The sequence below is a fragment of the Capra hircus genome, chromosome 26 (assembly GCF_001704415.2).
Source record: "Capra hircus breed San Clemente chromosome 26, ASM170441v1, whole genome shotgun sequence".
Taxonomy (NCBI): domain Eukaryota; kingdom Metazoa; phylum Chordata; class Mammalia; order Artiodactyla; family Bovidae; genus Capra; species Capra hircus.
Genome location: NC_030833.1, coordinates 14,918,539 through 14,941,467, shown reverse-complemented (window position 1 = coordinate 14,941,467; position 22,929 = coordinate 14,918,539). Strand labels below are relative to the sequence as shown.

The window sequence follows — 22,929 nt, the reverse complement described above, 5'->3', positions numbered from 1 at the left end:
AAGGAAATCAGTGCTGAATATTCATTGGAAGCTGAAGCTGAAACTCCAATACTTTGGCCACCTGATGTAAAGAACTGACTCATCGGAAAAGACTCTGATGCTGGGAAAGATTGAGGGCAGGAGGAGAAGGGGATGGCAGAGGATGAGGTAGTTGGACCGCATCACTGACTCAATGGACATGAGTTTGAGCCAGCTCCAGGAGTTGGTGATGGACAGGAAAGCCTGGCGTGCTGCAGTCCATGGGGTCACAAAGAATGGGCCACGACTGAGTGACCAAACTGAACTGATCCCTTAATTTCATGGGCAGAGACTTCAAAACTTTAGGTCCAGAACAGACATCTGCAAACTCTGTACATTAGGGAGAGTGGAACAGGCATAACTGCCTCCTGTGTTCTTCATTTCTGAGGGGCCAGTACATATGCAGCAGCCTGCAGCAGATGAAGGATCGATCTCCTTCCCAGGACTGTGGGATCATTCTCCCAGGGTATTAAAAAAAAAAAAAGCTGGAAAAACTCCCAACTATTCACTTAACTTGGTCCTAGCCTTTGAAGGATCATGCAGCTACTTTCTATTGAGTAGCTTTTTCCTTTAAACATGGAATCTCTAAAAGATTATTTATTAATCGCTTCAAAAGAGGATTTTATCAATTCAAGTAAGGAAAACAATATTTTTTGAATGTGAAAACAATACCTGTTGGCTGTAGAAAACTGGGAAAAACACAAGGTAAAAAACAACAGTAATACCATCAGCCAAATAATCACTGTTAGTATTTGCCGGAGTCCAGCTCCAGCAGCCAGAGATTCAACCTGAAGAGGTGAACAGTGTCAGCGAATGAGACAGCGTCTCATTTTTCTTTTGGACTGCCTATTTATTTCAAGCTTAAGATTCTCTTTTATACTTTTACAGAAACATTAGGTCAGAGGTTTGACATTTTCAGTTCCCCCTCTCCCAGATTTATTATCTCCATAAATCATTGTGGCTCTTCAGAGTTCCTGCTTCAGTGATTCTCTGGGAATTAGCCTTATCATGATTATCTACCTCCTCTAATGTGTCCTATAGTTAACTTGTGATTACTCTGTAACTCATGCTACATTCCTCAGTTTACTACTTATCTTCCTAAATCTTGTTTGCCCCTAACATCCTGAGCTCACTATCTCTTAAAAAGGCTTCTAGCTATAGTGTCTCTAAAAATTCCTAACTTCTATAGTTCAGTTCAGATCAGTTCAGTTCAGTTCAGGCGCTCAGTCGTGTCCGACTCTTTGCAACCCCATGAATCGCAGCACATCAGGCCTCCCAGTCCATCACCAACTCCCAGGGTTCACTCAGACTCACGTCCATCGAGTCCGTGATGCCATCCAGCCATCTCATCCTCTGTCGTCCCCTTCTCCTCCTGTCCCCAATCCCTCCCAGCATCAGAGTCTTTTCCAATGAGTCAACTCTTCCCATGAGGTGGCCAAAGTACTAGAGTTCCAGCTTTAGCGTCATTCCTTCCAAAGAAATCCCAGGACTGATCTCCTTCAGAATGGACTGGTTGGATCTCCTTGCAGTCCAAGGGACTCTCAACAGTCTTCTCCAACACCACACTTCAAAAGCATCAATTCTTCGGTGCTCAGCCTTCTTCACAGTCCAACTCTCACATCTATACATGACCACTGGAAAAACCATAGCCTTGACTAGATGGACCTTTGTCGGCAAAGTAATGTCTCTGCTTTTGAATATGCTATCTAGGTTGGTCATAACTTTCCTTCCAAGGAGTAAGCGTCTTTTAATTTCATGGCTGCAGTCACCATCTGCAATGATTTGGGAGCCCCCCAAAATAAAGTCTGACACTGTTTCCACTGTTTCCCCATCTGTTTCCTATGAAGTGATGGGACCAGATGCCATGATCTTCGTTTTCTGAATGTTGAGCTTTAAGTCAACTTTTTCACTCTGTACTTTCACTTTCATCAAGAGGCTTTTTAGTTCCTCTTCACTTTCTGTCATAGGGTGGTGTCATCTGCATATCTGAGGTTATTGGTATTTCTCCCAGCAATCTTGATTCCAGCTTGTGTTTCTTCTAGTCCAGCGTTTCTCATGATGTACTCTGCATAGAAGTTAATAAGCAGGGTGACAATATACAGCCTTGACATACTCCTTTTCCTATTTGGAACCAGTCTGTTGTTCCATGACCAGTTCTAACTGTTGCTTCCTGATCTGCATACAGATTTCTCAAGAGGCAGATCAGGTGGTCTGGTATTCCCATCACTTTCAGAATTTTCCAGAGTTTAGTCTGATCCACACAGTCAAAGGCTTTGGCATAGTCAATAAAGCAGAAATCAATGTTTTTCTGGAACTCTCTTGCTTTTTCCATGATCCAGCGGATGTTGGCAATTTGATCTCTGGTTCCTCTGCCTTTTCTAAAAGCAGCTTGAACATCAGGAAGTTCACGGTTCATGTATTGCTGAAGCCTGGCTTGGAGAATTCTGAGCATTACTTTACTAGCATGTGAGATGAGTGCAATTGTGCAGTAGTTTGAGCATTCTTTGGCATTGCCTTTCTTTGGGATTGGAATGAAAACTGACCTTTTCCAGTCCTGTGGCCATTTCTGAGTTTTTCAAATTCGCTGGCATATTGAGTGCAGCACTTTTACAGCATCATCTTTCAGGATTTGAAAGAGCTCAACTGGAATTCCATCACCTCCACTAGCTTTGTTCATAGTGATGCTTTCTAAGGCCCACTTGACTTCACATTCAAGGAAGCCATGCCCGTGGGGCAACCCAAGACAGGCAGGTCATGGTGGAGAGGTCTGACAGAATGTGGTCCACTGGAGAAGGGAATGGCAAACCACTTCACTATTCTTGCCTTGAGAACCCCATGAACAGTATGAAAAGGCAAAATGATAGGATACCAAAAGAGGAACTCCCCAGGTCATTAGGTGCCCAATATGCTACTGGAGATCACTGGAGAAATAACTCCAGAAAGAATGAAGGGATAGAGCCAAAGCAAAAACAATACCTAGCTGTGGATGTGACTGGTGATAGAAGCAAGGTCCAATGCTGTAAAGAGCAATATTGCATAGGAACCTGGAATGTCAGGTCCATGAATCAAGGCAAATTGGAAGTGGTCAAACAAGAGATGGCAAGAGTGAACATCGACATTCTAGGAATCAGTGAACTAAAATGGACTGGAATGGGTGAATTTAACTCAGATGACCATTATATCTACTACTGCGGGCAGGAATCCCTCAGAAGAAATGGAGAAGCCATCATGGGCAACAAAAGAGTCCAAAATGCAGTACTTGGATGAAATCTCAAAAATGACAGAATGATCTCTGTTCGTTTCCAAGGCAAACCATTCAATATCATGGTAATCCAAGTCTATGCCCCAACCAGTAATGCTGAAGAAGCTGAAGCTGAACGGTTCTATGGAGACCTACAAGGCCTTTTAGAACTAATATCCCCAAAAGATGTCCTTTTCATTATAGGGGACTGGAATGCAAAAGTAGGAAGTCAAGAAACACCTGGAGTAACAGGCAAATTTGGCCTTGGAATGTGGAATGAAGCAGGGCAAAGACTAATAGAGTTTTGCCAAGAAAATGCACTGGTCATAGCAAACACCCTCTTCCAACACAAGAGAAGACTCTACACATGGACATCACCAGATGGTCAACACCGAAATCAGTTTGATTATATTCTTTGCAGCCAAAGATGGAGAAGCTCTAGACAGTCAACAAAAACAAGACCAGGAGCTGACTGTGGCTCAGATCATGAACTCCTTATTACCAAATTCAGACCCAAATTGAAGAAAGTAGGGAAAACCGCTAGACCATTCAGGTATGACCTAAATCAAATCCCTTATGATTATACAGTGCAAGTGAGAAATAGATTTAAGGGCCTAGATCTGATAGAGTGCCTGATGAACTATGGAACGAGGTTCGTGACATTGTACAGGAGACAGGGATCAAGACCATCCTCATGGAAAAGAAATGCAAAAAAGCAAAATGGCTGTCTGGGGAGGCCTTACAAATAGCTGTGAAAAGAAGAGAGGCGAAAAGCAAAGGAGAAAAGGAAAGATATAAGCATCTGAATGCAGAGTTTCAAAGAATAGCAAGAAGAGATAAGAAAGCCTTCTTCAGCGATCAATGCAAAGAAATAGAGGAAAACAACAGAAAGGGAAAGACTAGAGATCTCTTCAAGAAAATTAGAGATACCAAGGGAACATTTCATGCAAAGATGGGCTCGATAAAGGACAGAAATGGTATGGACCTAACAGAAGCAGAAGATATTAAGAAGAGGTGGCAAGAATACACAGAACTGTACAAAAAAGATCTTCACGACCCAGATAATCACGATGGTGTGATCACTCATCTAGAGCCAGACATCCTAACTTCTACAAGCTATAGTAAAATATGCTAACTTTACAACATTCCTTAAATCTTTAACTTCTAACTATTTTAATTATTTCTAAGCCCTAAATTCAGTAAACTCCTTTGACATAAACATTTTCCTCACAAATAAGCTTCAGATAGCAATTCCTCCCATGGCCTCAAGCTGCGGCCTATGTGCTCATCCTGGAACACTCTTTTGTAAAAATCCTTAAACAAATGTCAATGATTAACTTTATGAATTATTCTCTGAGCACAGCTGCAAAAGGCTTTGTGCCTTCTCATGCTCCTCTCAAGAACACTAAGCACCTTAATATTCCTTTTCAGTCAACTCAGCCGAGGAGAGGAAAAGACAAGTCAGAATTACAAGGCCTAACTCCTTCATCCCGGGACCGTGCCTGCAGAATGAGGAGAGGGGTCTGGGGTCGTGCCTCCATTTTGTCAAGTAATGCCTAATGCGGCTCCTGACAAGTATTATGGGTTAGCTCCCTTTAGCCCTCCGACCTTATTTTTAAACAGAAAAACAGAATTATTTTGTGTGTGTTTGCATGTGTGTGTGTGTGTGTGTGTGTGTGTGTACTCATGGTTTTGTTGTTTGCTGTTTTTTTCATGTACTATTACCATAAATATTTTTTCACACTAGCATTCTTCTATCATGTTATCTTTTTAAATTAATGATTTATTTTTGGCTGTGCTATAGATCTTTGTGGCTTTCTCTAGTTTTGACAAACAGGTGCTTCTCTTCATTGGGAGGCACAGCCTTCTCATTACAGGGGCTTCTCGTGTTATGGAGCACAGGCTCTGGGGCATGCAGGCTTCAGTATTTGCAGCATGCAGGCTCGGTAGTTGCGGTGCATGGGCTTAGCTGCCCCACGGCATGTAGGATCTTCCTGGACCAGGGACTGAACCTGTGTTTCCTGCATTGGCAGGTGGAGTCTTATCTATCGTGCTACCAGGAAAGTCCTACATTATCTTTTAATAACAGGATGCATTGTAATGTCACGTCCCATTGGGTTTGGGGTGTTGTTTTGTATTACACTCATCTTTTACATACGTCTTCAGTGGTTCCCCAGGTAGGGGACCTTATTTTTAAAGTCCATTTCTGTGCCCTGGACCCTCTGGTTGTCTGGTGATACTTGGACCTCTTCTCATAACAATGTTTTTTAATGTGTAAAGTATAATACATGAAAAATATAATTAGCAAACTAATCATATTGAAATACTATCAAGAAACTAAAAAGAAAAAATTTGTGATAAGTGTTTGCTTATACATACACTGAAAAACAATGTTAGAGAGTAGATACAATATCTTCAATAACAACTATAATTACAAGTACTGATCAACATTATTTCAAGCTGTTTGCAACAAATGTCATATGATATGAAAAGATCTGGGATTTATATTGGGCCAAGGTGACAGGTACAGCTGTGGTTTGTTGCCTACATTCATCAACAAAGGAAATATTATATTCCACTTGGAGGTTAGAGAAAACAAAGGTGTAACTTTTTTCTCATCCCAGTTCTTTATTTCCCATCAGAATCAAAGACATGACTACTGATTTCTACCCATGGAAACTTGGGGATCCAGAGAGCCCAGGTGAAAATTCCCACCTTGGGGGAAAACTCCCAAGAGTGGCTCAGTTCATCTTTTGCCCCAGCAGTTTTTTTAAAAAGTCTTTATTGAATTTGTTGCAATATTGTTCCTATGTTTTTATGTTTTGGGTTTCTGGCCATGAGGCATACAGGATCTTAGTTCCCCAGGCAGGGACTGAACCCACACTCCCTGCTCTGGAAGGCAAAGTCTTAACTGGGGAAGTTCGTGGCCTGGCAGGCAGTTTTGAAATTTTGATATTAATAACAATGGCCTCATGACCCCAGGAACTGCTTTTGATTTCTTCTTTGTGCCAACGGCTTCAGAGTAAAGTCAGTGAGAGGGCCTGTCAGTGATAAAAAAATTCAGCCAGTGTTAAGGGTTGAACTGTGTCTCCCCCTGACCCCCGGTTCCCACCCTCCCCCAAAAGGATATATTGAGGCCCTAATTGCAGTACCTCAGAATGTGACTTGTTTGGAAACACGATGGTTGCAGGTGTAACTGTAATTAAGAAGAGGGCATACTGGAGAAGGGTGAGCCCTCAGGCAGTATGACTGGTGTCTTCACCAGAACACAGCCATGTGAAGATACAGGTTCACAGGGAAGCCACACGATGACAGAGACTGGAATTACACACCAAATATCACCAAAGATTAACAGCAAACCTCAGGAGCTCCCCAGGCAGCTCAGAGGTAAAGAATCCGCCTACCAATGCAGGAGATGCAAGACACTCGGGTTTGATCCCTCGGTCAGGAAGATCCCCTGGAGAAGGAAATGGCAACCCACTCCAGTATTCTTGCCTGACGAATCCCATGGATGGAGAAGCCTGGCGGGCTGTAGCCCTTAGGATTGCAAAGAGTTGGATGCTACCGAGCACACACATGCGCGTGTGCACATGTGCATGCGTGCGCACACACATACCAGGGGGTGAGGAAGAGCAAGGAGTGATTCTCTCCCAAGGTTTCAGAGGGTGCCTGACCCTGCTAACACCTTGAAAGTGGACTTCTAGCTTCCAGAACTATGAGACAATAAATTTTTGCTGTCTTATCGCACCTGGTTTGCGGTACCCATGCAGCAGCCTTAGGAAACCAGTACAATGGCTTTCCTGGCCTGGGGTTCTGAAACACTGGGGTTGGGTGGGCACGGTTCTGTGCCCATGTTGGGGACTGCCACACCACGACCCAAGGTGACCGACGGGGACTGACTCATTAGAGGGCTGGGCTAGAGCTTCAGCCACAATGTTACCAAGTGCAGCATGTTACCCTGGGGTCAGGAAGAGACAGTCCCATCCATCAAGGTGAACGGAACCTGCAGAAAATCCACAGAAAGCTTCAGAAGGCTGAGCAGTATACCTCTTTATACTCACACGACAATAAAAGGCCTTTATCAAGAATGACATGTTATTGCTCAATGGTCAGGATGCAGGTGGCAGTGAAAAGGATTCTTAGGAAATTTCCCATGTCTGTCAGGTGTGTGAAGCACTCTTGTGTGAGGACGGGAAGCTTCTGATCCCCGGGTAATGACCGCCTCTCCTTAGGGAGCTCCCCACTCCTATACTTCCATGTCCTTTCTTGCACACAGCGGCTCTAAGTAAATCTTCCCGCTGCACCAAACACTTGGCCTCTGAGAACAGCCACACATCATCTGGGGTCTGGGGTCCTCCATCAAGGCTCGGCTGAGGGTAGGACACCTCACACCTGGAAAAGAAACCAGCCCCAAGCATTGCAGGCAGGTGGTCCAGCAAAGCAGAGGGGCTACTGCAAACATCCTGTCCTGCTTTAAAAACAGCAGGCCAGGAAAGAAAGTCCCTCTTTACCTGGAACAGAGAAATCCGGATATTTTGGCAGCAGCCCTTCATGCAACAAAACTTTTGGAGGAGGAGTAGGAGGAGGTGGTGTGGACTTAACTCCATATATTCTAAAGTAAGAACAAAAGTCACAGTTAGTTCTTTTACTGATAAAAATAAGTAAAATCTATGCAGGTCCCATAGGAGCATGGTATATTCATTTCCGATCCTGACAATTTACCCTCAAGGATCGTCATCCCCATCTTACAGATAGAAAACTGAGGCCACAAAAGCCCCACTCCCAGCAGTGTCCTACCATGTCCTTTCTTCAGCAACCTTGAGCCTCAGGTCGCTGCCAGAATGGGGAGGCCCTGTTGGTTTTTACTCCCAGCCTCTCCCTGCAAACCAGGAAAGACCAGAAGCAGGGCTCCTGGAGCTTGTTGGGCGCAAGTGGGGAGCTGGGGAGGCAGGACATGGGGGCCAACTTGGAAGACCCTGCAATTATAAACATGGCTGCCTTGCAAAAACAAATCAGACACACAACAAAATCAGTCCTAGCTTTGGGCTGGGGGCATCTGGACCCCCTGATCGGCTCTCCCCCTGGTTCTCGCTCTCTGCAGTTGCCACCCAGGCCAGACTTACTCCTCATATGGTTTCAGGTGTGCTTGTTTGGCCTGCTCCATGAGGTCCAGGAAGTCCCTGTAGCAGTTTCTGGCCATGACGGTGTACCGCGTGGAGCAGCCTAATTCAGTGACCCTGGCTCTCGGCAGGTAGCCTGCCCAGCCAGGGATGGGGGGCTCATGGAGAGGTTTCTTTATGTTCTTGCATTCTGTGAAAAAGATGCCATGCTTCCTTGAGGGCTTTGAGAAGCCATCCAGTGGGCGGCACTCCAAAGCCAACCAGCATCCCAGCAATCAGCCCTGGAGAGAGCCCTAGGCCCCGAGACGTGATGAGGACAACTACCACTGGTTGGTTTATTCTGTGTGTCTGCATTTGGTGGGGATTTACATAGGCTCTCTCTCTCATCTCATTGTCTTACAAACTCTAAGAAGTCGGTGCTATTATCACCAACACTTTCGTGGAGCAGGACATTGACACCTCAGAGAGGTGAAGGGAATCTTGGCCAAGGTCACATAGCAAGGAAGTGACAGAGCCAGGATTTAGACCTGCATTTCTCTGATTCCCAAGTTATTGCTCTTAAATGGATCCCACTCTTTTCTCAGACTAACAACAACAACACAGAAGCTTCAGGTGTTTGATGCTCCTTGATGATTTAACTAAGGGAATCAAGAGAAGCATGTATGTCAGGAAAAGGCACATCACACCTGGCTCTGGCTGCCTGGTGGGCTGACCTTCAGCAATTTCACATTTGTGAGATGAAAGATAACTGCCTGCCTCTGTCTCCTCCGGTTGCTGTAAGAATTGAATTAGACCCAAGAGTCCCAGAACCTCAAAGTTGGAAGACACCCTAGGGAGTGTCTAGTCCATCCTTCCCTGCCTTAGATGAAGGAACTGTAGCCCAGAGAGGGGAAGTCACCTGCCCTAGGTCACACAGCAAAGAGTCACAAAGCTGGGCTAAAGCCCAAACACTTAGGCTGGTGCTTCTTATAATGTCTGGGAAATTTCTAAAGCATGACAAACATGTGTTAGAATGTGCTGAAAAGTCCCCCATTACAGCAATAATATTAAAGGCAATCAGTCCATTACTTTTCCTGTTGGATGTTAGACCTTAAAAACCAGCTGGGATAAATCACTGTTTTGATGATTAACATTATACAGTCATATCATCAGTTGGTTTTTTCACTGTTATTATGGTTGTTATTCAGTGCAAAACCCCTTCCTACCCAGCTAGCACCTGGAGGAGCTGGATTCAAACCCCAGGTCTGACCTCAGACAAGGGACACTGTGCTCAAGTGGGAATAATAGTATCGACTTCATACGGCTCTCATGGGTGGCTAATGAAATAACGATGCTGGGCACAGAGAAAGCAACTAAAAAGCCGTAACTACTGAGACCACAGGGGCTTCCCAGGTGGCGCTAGTGGTAGAGAACCCGCCCAGTACAGGAGACATAAGAGGTGTGGATTCAATCCCTGGGTCAGGAAGATCCCCTGGAGGAGGGTGTGGTGACGCACTCCAGTATATTTTGCCTGGAGAATCCCATGGACGGAGGAGCCTGGTGGGCTACAGTCCCTAGGGTCAGAGTCGGACACAACTGAAGTGGCTTAGCACACATGCACACTGAGACCACAGCTGCTCTCTGAACCTCTGTGATGACCACCCAGGGAGGTGAGTACCAGAACCCTCTCCCCTAGCTGTCTCCCCCTCCCCCTGGATATGTTTATCCTTTTAAGCAACTGAGCCTCTCCACTTTGCATAGACGCCTGGGGATCTGGAACAGTACTCTTGGTGGCCACTCAGCGAGCCAGCCAGGCCCTGCAATGGGGCCCAGCGTGAAGGGGGGGGCCAGTACCCAGACTCAAGGGATGGTACTGCCGGTAATACTGGTGCAGTGTCCGCAGGACCGTCCCTTCCGAGCGGACAGGTTTCAGCTTGGGAGCAGTGGCCACAGAGCAGTGGAATTCCTCCAGCTGGTCTTTATACCGCTGTGTGTTCTCCTGGAAGATTTTCAGACAGTGGGCCATGTTGTCCTCGCTGGAGGTGCCCTGGCAGCTCAGGTAGGGCACGAAGCCTGCAAGAGTCGAGGAGGGAATCATAATCTGTAGCAAGAGATTCAGATTCTGCCCAAACCCCCAGAATCTCCGCCCAGCCCTGGCCATTTCTTCCTTGGCCGACAACGCTGCATTTTCCCAAAGGCCATGAATACAAGCTGTGCTATTGTTTCCACTGTGGCTGGGTCCTCCCAAGGCCACAAAAAATGACCTTGGAGTGGGGAGGGAAGGCCTGTTTCCACAAAGGCGATGACAGTAATGTTCTTTGATAGCAAAGCCCCCGATGTCAGCCCGTATGGCAAATGGGGAAAGCATTTAATGGGCCAAAATGATAGTCTGAGGAGTAATTGAAATTATTCAGCTTTTTAAAGAGAAAGCTTATTTTCCTTGACACTTTCCAAATGCAATTTGGGATCTTTCTTGTCGGACCATCAGAAAATTGCGGGCTTATTAAAAGCTGAGACCTATTACACAAAAAGGTAAATTCATTATCTGTGAGACCCACCCTGAGCACAATTTTTCAGCATTTCCCACAAAATAACATATCATTATTACAATTAGTATGGGTAAAACACAACTATTTATTTAAACTGGATGCTGAATCCTAAGTACTATAATGTTGTCATAATAAGGCCATTTTTAAAAAGAACAAAGAATGGGAAAAAAATTGGTTAAGGCTTAGCTTAAAATTGCAAATAAATAAATAAATATATAAGTCTCATTATTGAAACTCAACATTTTTGCTCTTATCCCCAGGTAAGAAAAGCTGGCTTCAGAGTTGAAGGCAGTAACCCTCACCCTCTGCACCGGCAAGAAGTCTCCTCTGGAGGACTCGAATTATTAGGCTGTTCTTGACAGTGCTGGAAGCCTTCCATCCACTAGCCAGGCTCCCAGTTGGACTTGGGAGATTAAAAGACACTTTAGACAATTAAGACAATTAAAAGATACACTAACAACATGGAGGAGACCCTAGACACCCAGGGACCTCATCATAATGGTTCTTCTTCATCAGGGTCTACTTTAATCTGCATAGATTTTACCTGATTGTGTATATATATGCACGCACGCGCGCACACACACACACACAGAAATACAAACAACTTTTATTGAGTCTTGCTAAAGGCCAAGATATTTCAAATGTATCCCAGCTCCGTTTCTTGGGCTTTAAAATCACTGTGGATGGTGACTGCACCATCAAATTGACACTTGCTTTGTGAAAGAGGAGAGTGAAAAAGTTGGCTTAAAGCTCAACATTCAGAAAACTAAGATCATGGCATCCGGTTCCATCACTTCATGGCAAATAGATGGGGAAACAGTGGAAACAGTGGCTGACTTTATTTTTTGCGGCTCCGAAATCACTGCAGATGGTGACTGCAGCCATGAAATTAAAAGACGCTTACTCCTTGGAAGAAAAGTTATGACCAACCTTGACAGCATATTAAAAAGCAGAGACATTACTTTGTCAGCAAAGGTCCATCTAGTCAAGGCTATGGTTTTTCCAGTGGTCATGTATGGATGTGAGAGTTGGACTATAAAGAAAGCTGAGCACAGAAGAATTAATGCTTTAGAACTGTGGTGTTGGGAAAGACTCTTGAGAGTCCCTTGGACTGCAAGGAGATCTAGCCAGTCCATCCTAAAGGAGATCAGTCCTGGGTGTTCATTGGAAGGACTGATGTTGAAGCTGAAACTCCAATATTTTGGCCACCTGATGCGAGGAGCTGACTCATTTGAAAAGACCCTGATGTAGAGAAAGACTGAGGGCAGGAGAAGGGGATGACAGAGGATGAGATGGTTAGATGGCATCACTGACTCAAAGGACATGAGTTTGGGTAGACTCCGGGAGTTGGTGATGGAAAGGGAGGCTTGGCGTGCTGTGGTTCATGGGGTCTCAAAGAATTGGACACAACTGAGTGACTGAACTGAACTGAACTTTTTATAAGGAAAGCTATGACAAACCTAGACAGCATATTAAAAAGCAGAGACATCAAAGGACCGTATGGTCCTTTGCCAACAAAGGTCCGTATGGTCAAAGCTATGGTTTTCCCAGTAGTCACGTATGGATGTGAGAGCTGGTCCGTAAAGAAGACTGAGTGCCAAAGAACTGATGCTTTTGAGCTAGGGTGCTGGAGAAAATTACTGAGAGTCCCTTGGACTGCAAGGAGATCAAACTAGTCAGTCTTAAGAGAAATCAACCCTGAATTTTGAAGGACTGATGCTGAAACTCCAATACTTTGACCACCTGATTCAAATAGCCAACTCATTAGAAAAGATCTTGATGCTGGGAAAAAATGAAGGCAAAAGGAGAAGGGGGAAAACAGAGGATGAGATAGTAGGACAGCATCTCCCACTCAATGGACATGAATTTGAGCCAACTCCAGGAGATAGTGAAGGACAAGGAAGCCTAGTGTGCTGCAGTCCATGGGGTCACAAAGAGTCAGACATCACTTACCAACTGAACAGCAACAAAGCTCCTTTAATCTTCACAATAATCTTATGAGAAGATTATATCTTCTATAATCTTATGAGAATCTTATATCCCTACTCCATATAGTGGGTTGAATCGATAGATCTACCCCAGTCCTAACCCCTGCAACTTGTGAAGGTGAACCTATCAGGAAATAGAGTCTTTGCAGGTGTAATTACGGATTCGGAAATGAGATCATCTTAGATTTAGGATGGACTCCCAAATCCAACGGCTAGCTTCCTTCTAAAAGAAAGGAGAGGGAGGTCTGAGAAACAAAGAGACACTGAGCAGATGGCCACAAGAAGTGTCACGAGAAGATGGGGGTGGAGACTGGAGTGATGCTGCCACAAGGCAAGGAACACCAGGGCCCGTCAAAGAGTGTGGTCCTGCCCATACCTCATTTCAGGAGACTCCTGGCCTCCAGGACTGTGAAAGAATAAATATCTGCTGCTTTACACAACAGCCCTAGGAAACTAATACAACCATTTTATAGAAATTTCTTTTTACCATACAGAGGTATGTAACCTACTTACAATCACATAGATAATGGCCAGGAAGAGATTGGAATCCCAGTTTATTAAAACTCAAAGCTTATTCTCTTAACCAACCAGTAGGACCAAGGATGAGCAACCTTGGAATATTCTCCATGAATCTCCCCTCCTGAGAATACCTGTATGTGAGAGCAGAGGGCTTCTGGGGAGCACTAGGTTCATCACCCACTGTGATGTGATTTAGTAAATTCTCAGTAGCCGAGAAGGCTGAGAAGGAGAAGCCTCAGGATAGAGTGACTAGTTCTCCTGACTTGCCAAGGGCTGACGGGTTTCCTGGGATGCAGGACGTTCGGTGCTAAAACTGTGACCATTCCCAACAAACCAGAGTAATTGGCCAGCCTCCCTCTAGGGGACACAGGAAGAAATGGGACCGTAAGGACAGCCCTAGTGTTTGAGAATAGCACAACCTAGAGAGAGGAACAGAGCCTCAGTTTACTCATCTGTGTCTCCCCAGGTCCAAATGCATGAGATAAATTCTTCCTGGATACCAGACCATCTCCTGGGAGATTTGAAAGTGAAAGTTGCTCAGTCATGTCTGACTCCTTGAGACCCCATGGAACAGTCCATGGAATTCTCCCTAGATTATATTTCTCCACTTATCAGAACCCAGTGATCTGCCATCTTCAACAATGGAGCACTTTCAACAAGTCTCTTAAATGCTGAAGTGCCTGTACTGGTCCATTAAACCGGTCAGACATGGACAATGGGGCAAGGAAGAGACAGAAATGGTCCCCCTGCCAGGCCTGTCACCACTTACCACTGTAGCCTGGTGTGATCGGCATCTGTCTCATGAAGGTCTTGGAAGACTCCATGATTTTGCTCTCTGTTAATGAAGGGAAGAGGGAATGAAATCATCTCATCAGAAGCCCCTTCCTAGAGAACTCACTGCACATGTGCCCGAGCCCTTGGGAGTAAGACTAACCTTGCCAGGGAATTGGGACAGAGAGAAAGCTGCGGCATTAGCCAAGGATGCCACTAAACATTCAATGTGCAGGACATAATGAAGAATCAGAGTAAGCTGTGGCTGGAAAGGATCAGAAGTCTCTAAAGTTGAAATGGAGTCCAAGCTGCGGTTGCAGGGGTCAGCGGGGTGGGGTACCACACAGCATCAGTTTACGTGGATGCTGTCTCTGGATCCAGACCCCTTCCTCCTTCTGGGATGGCCTGTGCTTGCCTTAGTACAAGCCAGATCCTGCATCTGGCATCTACCCTGCCCAGCCAATTAATCTCAAAAGTGATACCTTCGTGGCCAGGACAAATGGCCTCAGGGGTAGAGGAGAGGGTCTCCATCATGGTATATTCAGCAGTGATGGGAATTTTAACAGTTCAGACATTCACTTGCCACCACACAGCTGAAGGCAGGACTGCATTCCTGCCATTTCCTTCTCCAGAGGTTCTTCCCCACCCAAGGATCGAACCCTGGTCTCCAGCACTGCAGGTAGATTCTTTACCATCTGAGCCACTAAGGGAAGCCTTGTTAAATCCTCACTGCCACCCTCAGGGTTAATTTCTATTTCAGCCCCCATTTTACAGGTGGTAAAATAAGACACAAAGAGGTTAAGAAACTTGTTTGAAGATTTCTGCATCCAAGGAGGTCAGTTCAGTTCAGTTCAGACGCTCAGTAGTGTCCAACTCTTTGGAACCTCATGAATCGCAGCACGCCAGGCCTCCCTGTTCATCACCATCTCTCGGAGTTCACTCAGACTCACGTCCATCGGGTCAATGATGCCATCCAGCCATCTCACCCTATGTAGTCCCCTTCTCCTCCTGCCCCCAATCCCTCCCAGCATCAGAGTCTTTTCCTATGAGTCAACTCTTCGCATGAGGTAGCCAAAGTAATGGAGTTTCAACTTTAGCATCATTCCTTCCAAAGAACACCCAGGACTGATCTCCTTCAGAATGGACTGGTTGGATCTCCTTGCAGTCCAAGGGACTCTCAGCAGTCTTCTCCAACACCACAGTTCTAAAGCATTGATTCTTCGGCGCTCAGCTTTCTTCACAGTCCAACTCTCACATCCATACACGACCACTGGAAAAACCATAGCCTTGACTAGATGGACCTTAGTCGGCAAAGTAATGTCTCTGCTTTTGAATATGCTATCTAGGTTGGTCATAACTTTCCTTCCAAGGAGTAAGCGTCTTTTAATTTCATGGCTGCAATCACCATCTGCAGTGATTTTGGAGCCCCCCAAAATAAAGTCTGACACTGTTTCCACTGTTTCCCCATCTATCTGCCATGAGGTGATGGGACCAGATGCCATGATCTTAGTTTTCTGAATGTTGAGCTTTAAGCCAACCTTTTCACTCTCCTCTTTCACTTTCATCAAAGGCTTTTTAGTTCCTCTTCACTTTCTGCCATAAGGGTGGTGTCATCTGCATATCTGAGGTTATTGATATTTCTCCTGGCAATCTTGATTCCAGCTTGTGCTTCATCCAGCCCAGTGTTTCTCATGATAGAAGTTAAATAAGCAGGGTGACAATATACAGCCTTGACATACTCCTTTTCCTATTTGGAACCAGTCTGTTGTTCCATGTCCAGTTCTAACTGTTGCTTCCTGACCTGTATGTAGGTTTCTCAAGAGGAAGGTGAGGTGGTCTGGTATTCCCATCTCTTTCAGAATATTCCAGTTTATTGTGATCTACACAGTCAATGGCCAAGGAGGTCAGACAGTCTAAACTCTGGGCGCAGGATTGTTGGTGGTGGTGGTGGTTTAGTTGCTTACGGACTATAGCCTGCCGGGCTCCTCTATCCATGGGATTTCCTAGGCAAGAATACTGGAGTGGGTTGCCATTTCCTTCTCCAGTGGATCTTCCCAACCCAGGGATCCAACCCACGTTTCCAGCGTGGTAGGCAGATTCGTCACTGCTGAGCCACCTGAGAAGCACGGTGGGGACAGGAGTGCGTGCGCGTGGTTGGGGATAAGACGGCGATCTGCGCGGGTGGGTGGTGGGCTGCTCACCACGCCTGGAGGCCTGCCTGGAGGAGGCAGAAGGGAAGAGGCTGGGGAGGATCTATGCTGGGGGTGGGGCCGGAAAACCAATCAGAAAGCGTGGACACCCCGCCTCCCCACCCTTGCCCAACTCCAGGGTCCTCACCTAGGCCGGCCTGGATCACGGCCCCACGGGGCCTCCTGCCCAAGCCTGGCCTCCACTGGACCACCCGGCCTCCCGGCCTTTGTGCGCTCACCCCAACCGCGGGACTAAGGGAGGAGAAAGGGGGCGGAGTCGCACCCCCAGCCTGCCCCTCCCCCTTCCTCAGCTTTCTGCCTCTCGACTGGAAGCCCCCCAGGAGTCAAAGGAGACTTGCTCAGCGCCTGCTCTTGGGGTAAAATCCAGGGATTTTCCCAGCAAGGATTTTGCCTCGGAAGCTGTTCTCTGTTGGGGTATATGGTCTCCCGCCGGTGAGGCTGCTCTGGGTGTGGAAATTGGGCCGGGGAGTGCAGTAAGGAATCCGTCTCAAAGGCAGCTTTTCTTATGTGGACACTGGGGAGCCTGGGCTTGGGGGAGAGGATTGGTGGGAACAGGCCTTGGCAGGGTTGCGGGGAGCAGCCTGGGAGGGAAGCGGAGGCTCTGTCCAGGCGGCTTCCCTTGGGAAGCCCCCTGCACCCACAGCCTGGTGTCCCTTACTAGGAGAATCTCCAGGTGGACCAGGACAGGTAAGCGTGAGAAGGGGACCAAGCACCCAATGAAGGATGCTGGGCAGGCAGGATCACACTCCTTCTGACCAGCCTTATTTTATGGGAGCTGAACTTTCACATTGGACTGAAACCAAGATGCCCACTGTGTGACCCAGACCAGGGATCGCATGGCCTGAACAGACTGCCAGTTCCAGCTGTTCCCTCTACAGATGAGGAAACTGCATCCAGACGGCCTGATGGCCCTACTTTCACGATACATGTTTCACTCCGCCTCCCAGACTTCCCCACCTCTCCTCAGGGCCATTGAACTTCAGATGAAACTTCAGTGGAGCTACCCGCTTAGGAAGAACCCATACTGTGATGCTGGGGAAGATTGAAGGCAGGAGAAGGGGATGACAGAGGATGAGACGGTTGGATGGCATCACTGACTCAATGGACATGAATTTGAGTAAGCTCCGGGAGATGGTGAAGGACAGGGAAGCCTGGTGTGCTGCAGTCCATGGGGTCGCAAAGAGTTGGACACGACTTAGTGACTAAACAACAACAGGGTCCTAGGGCTCACCTTTGGCTATCCGGAAGTTTTAGAGCCATCTCTGGATGGAGGTTGACCCAGACTTAGAGTTTGTAATAAGCACAAAACCCTAGATTCAGCAGCCAGCTAGGTGTGCCTGCTGGGACACTAGAGGACAAGCCAAGTCATCCACCCTTGGCCTTTTGCTTTTCTTTTTACATGACTTTCTTTTAGGTGCAGTGGGGTTGTCAGTGGTCACTGTGGCTTTTCTGCCTTCTTTCTGGTGGGGCTGCTTTCTTTGGCTTCAGGATAAAGGGGGCTAATGGATGTTGATGAAGGTTTGGTTCCCAGTAAACAGAGGAGCCAGTCTTACTGGTGTGTGAGCTTAGTCACTCAGTTGTATCCAACTCTGAGCGACCCCATGGACTGTAGCCCACCATCTATGGGATCCCTAACTTGTCTGCCATTCAACATTTATTAATGCCTGCTGTGTACAAAGGAAATCCTTTGACAGTTCTTCTAAGAAATGTGAACCTCAGATAATATTCCAGAAGCAACTGTCAAGACAACAGACTTCTGCCCATAGAATTTTCCAGGCAAGAATACTGGAGTGGGTTGCCATTTCCTCCTCTAGGGGATCTTCCCAACCCAGGGATCCAATCCATGTCTCCTGTGTCTCCTGCTTTGCAGGCAGATTCTCGACCTACTGAGCCATCGGGGAAAGCCTGTCTTATTGGACTGAAAGTTAATAAAGCTTGTAACACCTAAGAAAGGACGTGATAAACAATTTCCACTGGAGATGGGGCAGAGGGGAAGGTCAGTAATGTATCTATAATTCCATTTACAAATTTAATGAAAAAAAAAAAAAGTCCAGGCCACATGAGATCCAGAGTTTTGCTTTATTAGACATCTGTGAAGAAGAGTTTGCAGGTACAATCAAATTGTGAACTGCTGCAAAGTTCTCTGAAGTTTTAATTTATCCTTTAGTGAACAGACCCCAATGGCTGATATTTTAGAATACAGTTCCATATTCCAAGCAGATGAGAGATGTGATGTTATGGCCAACAACTTTTATACTAGTCATCCACTTAAGCCATTTCCCAGCATAAATATGCAGTTTAATCACAGCTATTTCATCTCTACAATGTGTGATTCGATCTTCAACTAATAATGCATTTTGACTCCTGTTTATATTGGTGCATGCGATTCTTTGCCACCCTGGCAATTAACCAGACCTGGACTCTAAAAGCTAAACTTGATCTAAATAACATTCTAGGGGTAGGGCAGGCTCTGTAATCTGGACTCATCTTAGCCATCAGTCTGCAAAAGCACTTGTATGTCTCCTTTTTCCTATCGTGTCTGTCTGTAACTTGTATGTCATTCAACATTTATTAATGCCTGCTGTGTACAAAGGAAATCCTTAGACAGATCTTCTTCTAAGAAACTTGAACCTCAGATAATAGGCCAGAGACAACTGAATAATGGGTCAAGACAACAGGCCTTTTAGAAACTTTCTAAGATTAGAAAACGTGCCCAAGTGTACCTATCCGGTGCTCCTACTCTGGAATATTTGCAGGAGGCAGGGGTGGCGTGGAGAGGGGAGGGATGGATTTGAGGATTCTAAGTGTGATTATTAGGACTGCATCTCTGGGGCCAGAAGAAAATCCAGTAAAATCATCACCCCCTCTCCATTATCTTTTTGCCAACATTGCAAATTTTAACCATTTCCTTGAAGAGAAATAGTGGAAAAGCAGACATCCTTAACACGCAAGGTGGGAAAGGCCTTACCTTAGCCACAAAAAGGACTTGACTCTGTTACTCACACTTAATCCAGTAGGAAGGCGGAATTTGTGTACTACCCGATTCCTTCCTTTGATTCTGGTGTCCTGAAAACATCACCATTTTGCCCTCAGAGTGACTGCGTTGCCCCGAAAGGAGAGGTTGACAACCCTGCAGGACACAATTTTTGGAGGTTTCTCTAAACAGTCATGTGGCTTACAGAGCCAGACGGTTCAGCTCTCAAAGACTGGACAGGAGAATCAAAACATTATTATGCTTCTTTAAATATAAACTGTGAACCTTTGGGAAGGATATGCATGTGTAGAAAGCTCTGATGAAGCTGTCGACCCATCTGGTCTATTTCTTAGAGTACTCTGACCCTAGGCACCTCTGTCTATTTTTGAGTCTACACACACAGTCCATAGCTTAGCATCAGTATAAATTAAGCATGGTCAAGAAATGAAGCCATGGAAAATTAAAGGCAGCAATGTCATCAACAAAATTCAAAGAGCATTTTCCCTTTTTTCTTTTTTAACAAGAAAAGCACATTGTAGAAATCAAGATTCTGTACAATTTTCTAATATTATATGTACATAAAATTATATTATAACTCAATTGAAAAGTCTTGTTTGTAGAGTATGGCTGGCAACACCAAAGAATGACCCCTAACATTAAGCTTTTGAAGCAGAGCAGGCAGCAAGAGGACCCAGATGCACACAACTTTGAGCCTGGATGCAAAACCCGGCTCCTAAGGATGTGTCTAGCATTCTCCAGTTCTCTGGTGTGCTCGTGTTTCACAGTCTAGTAGGGAATTCTGCAGCAAGCGATGTGAAAAAGGAGACACGTTGAAATGAAATGGAAATGCTGTTTAAAATCTGCATATGATAATAGGCTGTGATAATGGGTTTGTGAATCCAACTCGCATTCAAAGTTAGTGGCTCAGCCATCTTCCCCTCTTTTATTATGCATGCCTCCGGTGATTTAAAACTGACTGAACTCCAGCAGGTGGAAAAGACAGCTTTGAACAGATCAGACGGGTTGTGAGTCAGGTTCTGGATTCTTTTCCTGCAGTTGGCTCCTTGAAGTGGAAGACTGGCTTTGCAAGTGGGGAAGGATGGGGAGCAGGCACACACACCAGTTGGTTCATCTGCCCCATTCTCCGGCTGCCTTTCTTCCAATCTCTTTCCTCCCAGGTCCTGCCATCCCCAAGCCAGGTGGAGCTCCAGCCCCACTCCCCAGAGGGCAAGGGGTGGGCTCCTGGCCCTTCACTTGTAGATCCTCTCCCTCAAGGAACCTAACCAGAGGCTGCAGTCTGTGCCCCAGCTTTCGAAAAACCTGAAGTTGGGAGTTTCCAGATTCCAATTCAGCCACAGTCCCCTTCGGCATTTACTAAACATCGCAGATTCAGGTTCCCTCTCCAAGACTCAAGTTCATAAAAGGGAGAGGATCCAGGAACCTGTTTTTAAGAAGCCCCCAGGCAGTTCCTGCATGGGAGATCCACAGATCTGCTTTGAACAAAAACAAAAACCAGCTTCAATCGTTCAGTATCGATCTCTGAATGCCTGTAGGTAGAATCTTCAGTTTAAGTTTAGAAATGGAAGATTTTAACGAAACATTTCGTAGAACAGATTCTCTGCCTGTGTATCACTAATGTAGTCTTCCCAAAATGTGGAATTAAATGGCCAAAAACTCTTAGGGAGATGAGGGCGAGCCAGGAGGAGGGAGTTAGTTGAAAATATGTGTGCTCTTTGAGGAAAGAGGCTGTTTCAAAGCCTGTTCCCATGTTCACACCCAGGCTTGGTGATGTGAACAAGGCAACTTGCGACTTCATTTTCTCACACAGAATCCTACTGAGGTTAACTCGAATTACTTATGAATTCAGAAATCAGGATTTGGGCTTTGGGGAGTTCTTTCCCAGCATATAAATAACCTGGGATATGTCAGTAGCTTGATATCCATTTCCCTCGAAACAAATTTTCACCTGCTGAAAAGCTGAGGTGTCAGCGCTCCCACTCACAAATCCTAGCGGATTAGCTGAAGCTGCAGTTATTCTTCACTGAGCCTATTTGGAAGTTAAATTATGAGAACCTAAAATAGTGCCCAGTGTAGGCAGGCTTCTCCCACCGGCTTAAAACACCCTCCATGCTCACACCGAGTCACCGCTTTCAATCACATGATGATGCAAAGGAATTAACTGCAGATGGATGGTATTTTATATGGACTGCCATCCAAAATACGTGAAAAGAAAAGTCTCAGAGAGATGAAGAGTCTCCTCTTGGCTCAAAGATCTTATTTCAAATCTGGAAAGGTTGTGATAGGGCATCCTAAGTTCTGCGGAAGGGAGATCTCTTCAATCCCAGCCCAATCACTGCTGCAGAAATGTACTGATTCCCTTGTCAGGTGGGCGTTTCATCACTTTTTACCTGTGAACACTAGCTGCTCTTCCAGGATGCTCAAATTTCCTATTCCCCAACCTCCATCTTCACTGCCAACAGCTTTTCTAACTCCAGTGTGCCCTCAGAAACATCCCCTAATTATGTCTAGCCCTGGCTGTTCTCATCTTCCCCACTGGAATTCAGATGGGTAATGGCAAGGGTCAAGGGCAGGGAAAGAACAGTCAGGGTTGAGGTCAGCAGACGCGGGTGAGCCCAGTCCAGGGCGGGGACTGGCGGTGGGGAGGGCCAGTTAGTAATTTAAGAAGTCGATCCCAACCTTGACACTCTTGGAAGTGGCTATATCAATGGCCGTGGCCTTGATCTCGGTGTCCCCGAACTGCATGAGGGTCTGGATCTCCCTGCGGGCGGGCACATTGGTACTGCTGGCCCCGGTGAGATCCAGGCGCAGTGTGCCGCACTTCTTAACCCCGGGGTCGGTGATGAAGCTCACGTCGTCCAGCTCGGAGCTGTAGATGTTGATGACGATGACCAGCTGGGAGGGCTTGGCTGGGGTGTAGCTGCGCTTGACCAGCTCGCCCAGGGCCACGGACTGGTCGGCGGAGATGAACTTGTCGAAGACGTCGGTGCACCAGCGGGTGCCGTCCTTCACCAGCAGCTTCTCGGGCGGGTGCTTGCCCTCCACGTAGCGGTTCAGCACGCCCACCCCGTAGGTGAGTGGGGACCGGCGCACCTTGATGACCGCGGGGTCCAGGCCGAAGAGGACGGCGCCCTTGAGGATGGTGAGGCCCACGTCCTGGGGGATGATGACGCGGCACTTGTCGCCAAAGGCAGCCTGTACCGCCTGCTGCAGGAGGGGCGCCTCGGCGAAGCCGCCCACCAGGAAGAGGAACTTGACCGTGGACACCTCTGGCTTCTGAAACAGGTCCCCTGAAAGGGAAGAGGAGGGGACAAGCGACCTGTCACCAGAAGCCACGGGGGACTGGGTGGCCTGAGGAGGTGGGGAATGGACCAACTGGAGGACACTCTTGGTCTGAACTCGAACAGATTACTTTTGTAGAGCTAGTCCTTTAAGGAAAGGAGGTTTGATGGGCCCCCTGGTGGTCCAGTGGTTAAAAATCCACCTCACAATGCAGCAGACACCAGTTCGACCCCTGGTCCAGGAAGATTCCAGCTGCCGCA

The 22,929-nt window shown here is 46.5% G+C and overlaps 2 protein-coding genes across 2 annotated transcripts in view; both read right to left on the bottom strand.

The window, feature by feature from the left end:
- C26H10orf82 (chromosome 26 C10orf82 homolog) lies at nucleotides 7,290-14,241 on the bottom strand. The gene is made up of 5 exons (XM_018041132.1): nucleotides 14,184-14,241; nucleotides 10,213-10,431; nucleotides 8,383-8,569; nucleotides 7,771-7,871; nucleotides 7,290-7,651 (listed from the first exon to the last, which is right to left on the bottom strand). The coding sequence occupies exons 1-5, from the start codon at nucleotides 14,236-14,238 to the stop codon at nucleotides 7,506-7,508; spliced, it is 708 nt and encodes a 235-aa protein (XP_017896621.1). The 5' UTR covers nucleotides 14,239-14,241; the 3' UTR covers nucleotides 7,290-7,505.
- The window catches only part of HSPA12A (heat shock protein family A (Hsp70) member 12A), a 79,895-nt gene continuing 75,421 nt past the window's right edge, over nucleotides 18,456-22,929 (bottom strand). Inside the window, exon 12 of the mRNA XM_018041491.1 lies at nucleotides 18,456-22,677. Within this exon, the coding sequence (XP_017896980.1) occupies nucleotides 22,040-22,677 (638 nt within the window). The 3' untranslated portion in view covers nucleotides 18,456-22,039. The remainder of the gene's footprint in view (nucleotides 22,678-22,929) is intronic.

What these genes read in the sequence shown, in the direction of transcription:
- C26H10orf82 (XM_018041132.1), bottom strand. Translation starts at nt 14,238, where the DNA reads ATGGAGTCTTCCAAGACCTTCATGAGACAGATGCCGATCACACCAGGC. An exon ending in GATCACACCAGGCTACAGTG is followed by an intron (nt 10,432 to 14,183) that starts GTAAGTGGTGAC and finishes CGACTCTTGCAG; the next exon opens with GCTTCGTGCCCTACCTGAGC. An exon ending in GTACCATCCCTTGAGTCTGG is followed by an intron (nt 8,570 to 10,212) that starts GTACTGGCCCCC and finishes TCTTTTTCACAG; the next exon opens with AATGCAAGAACATAAAGAAA.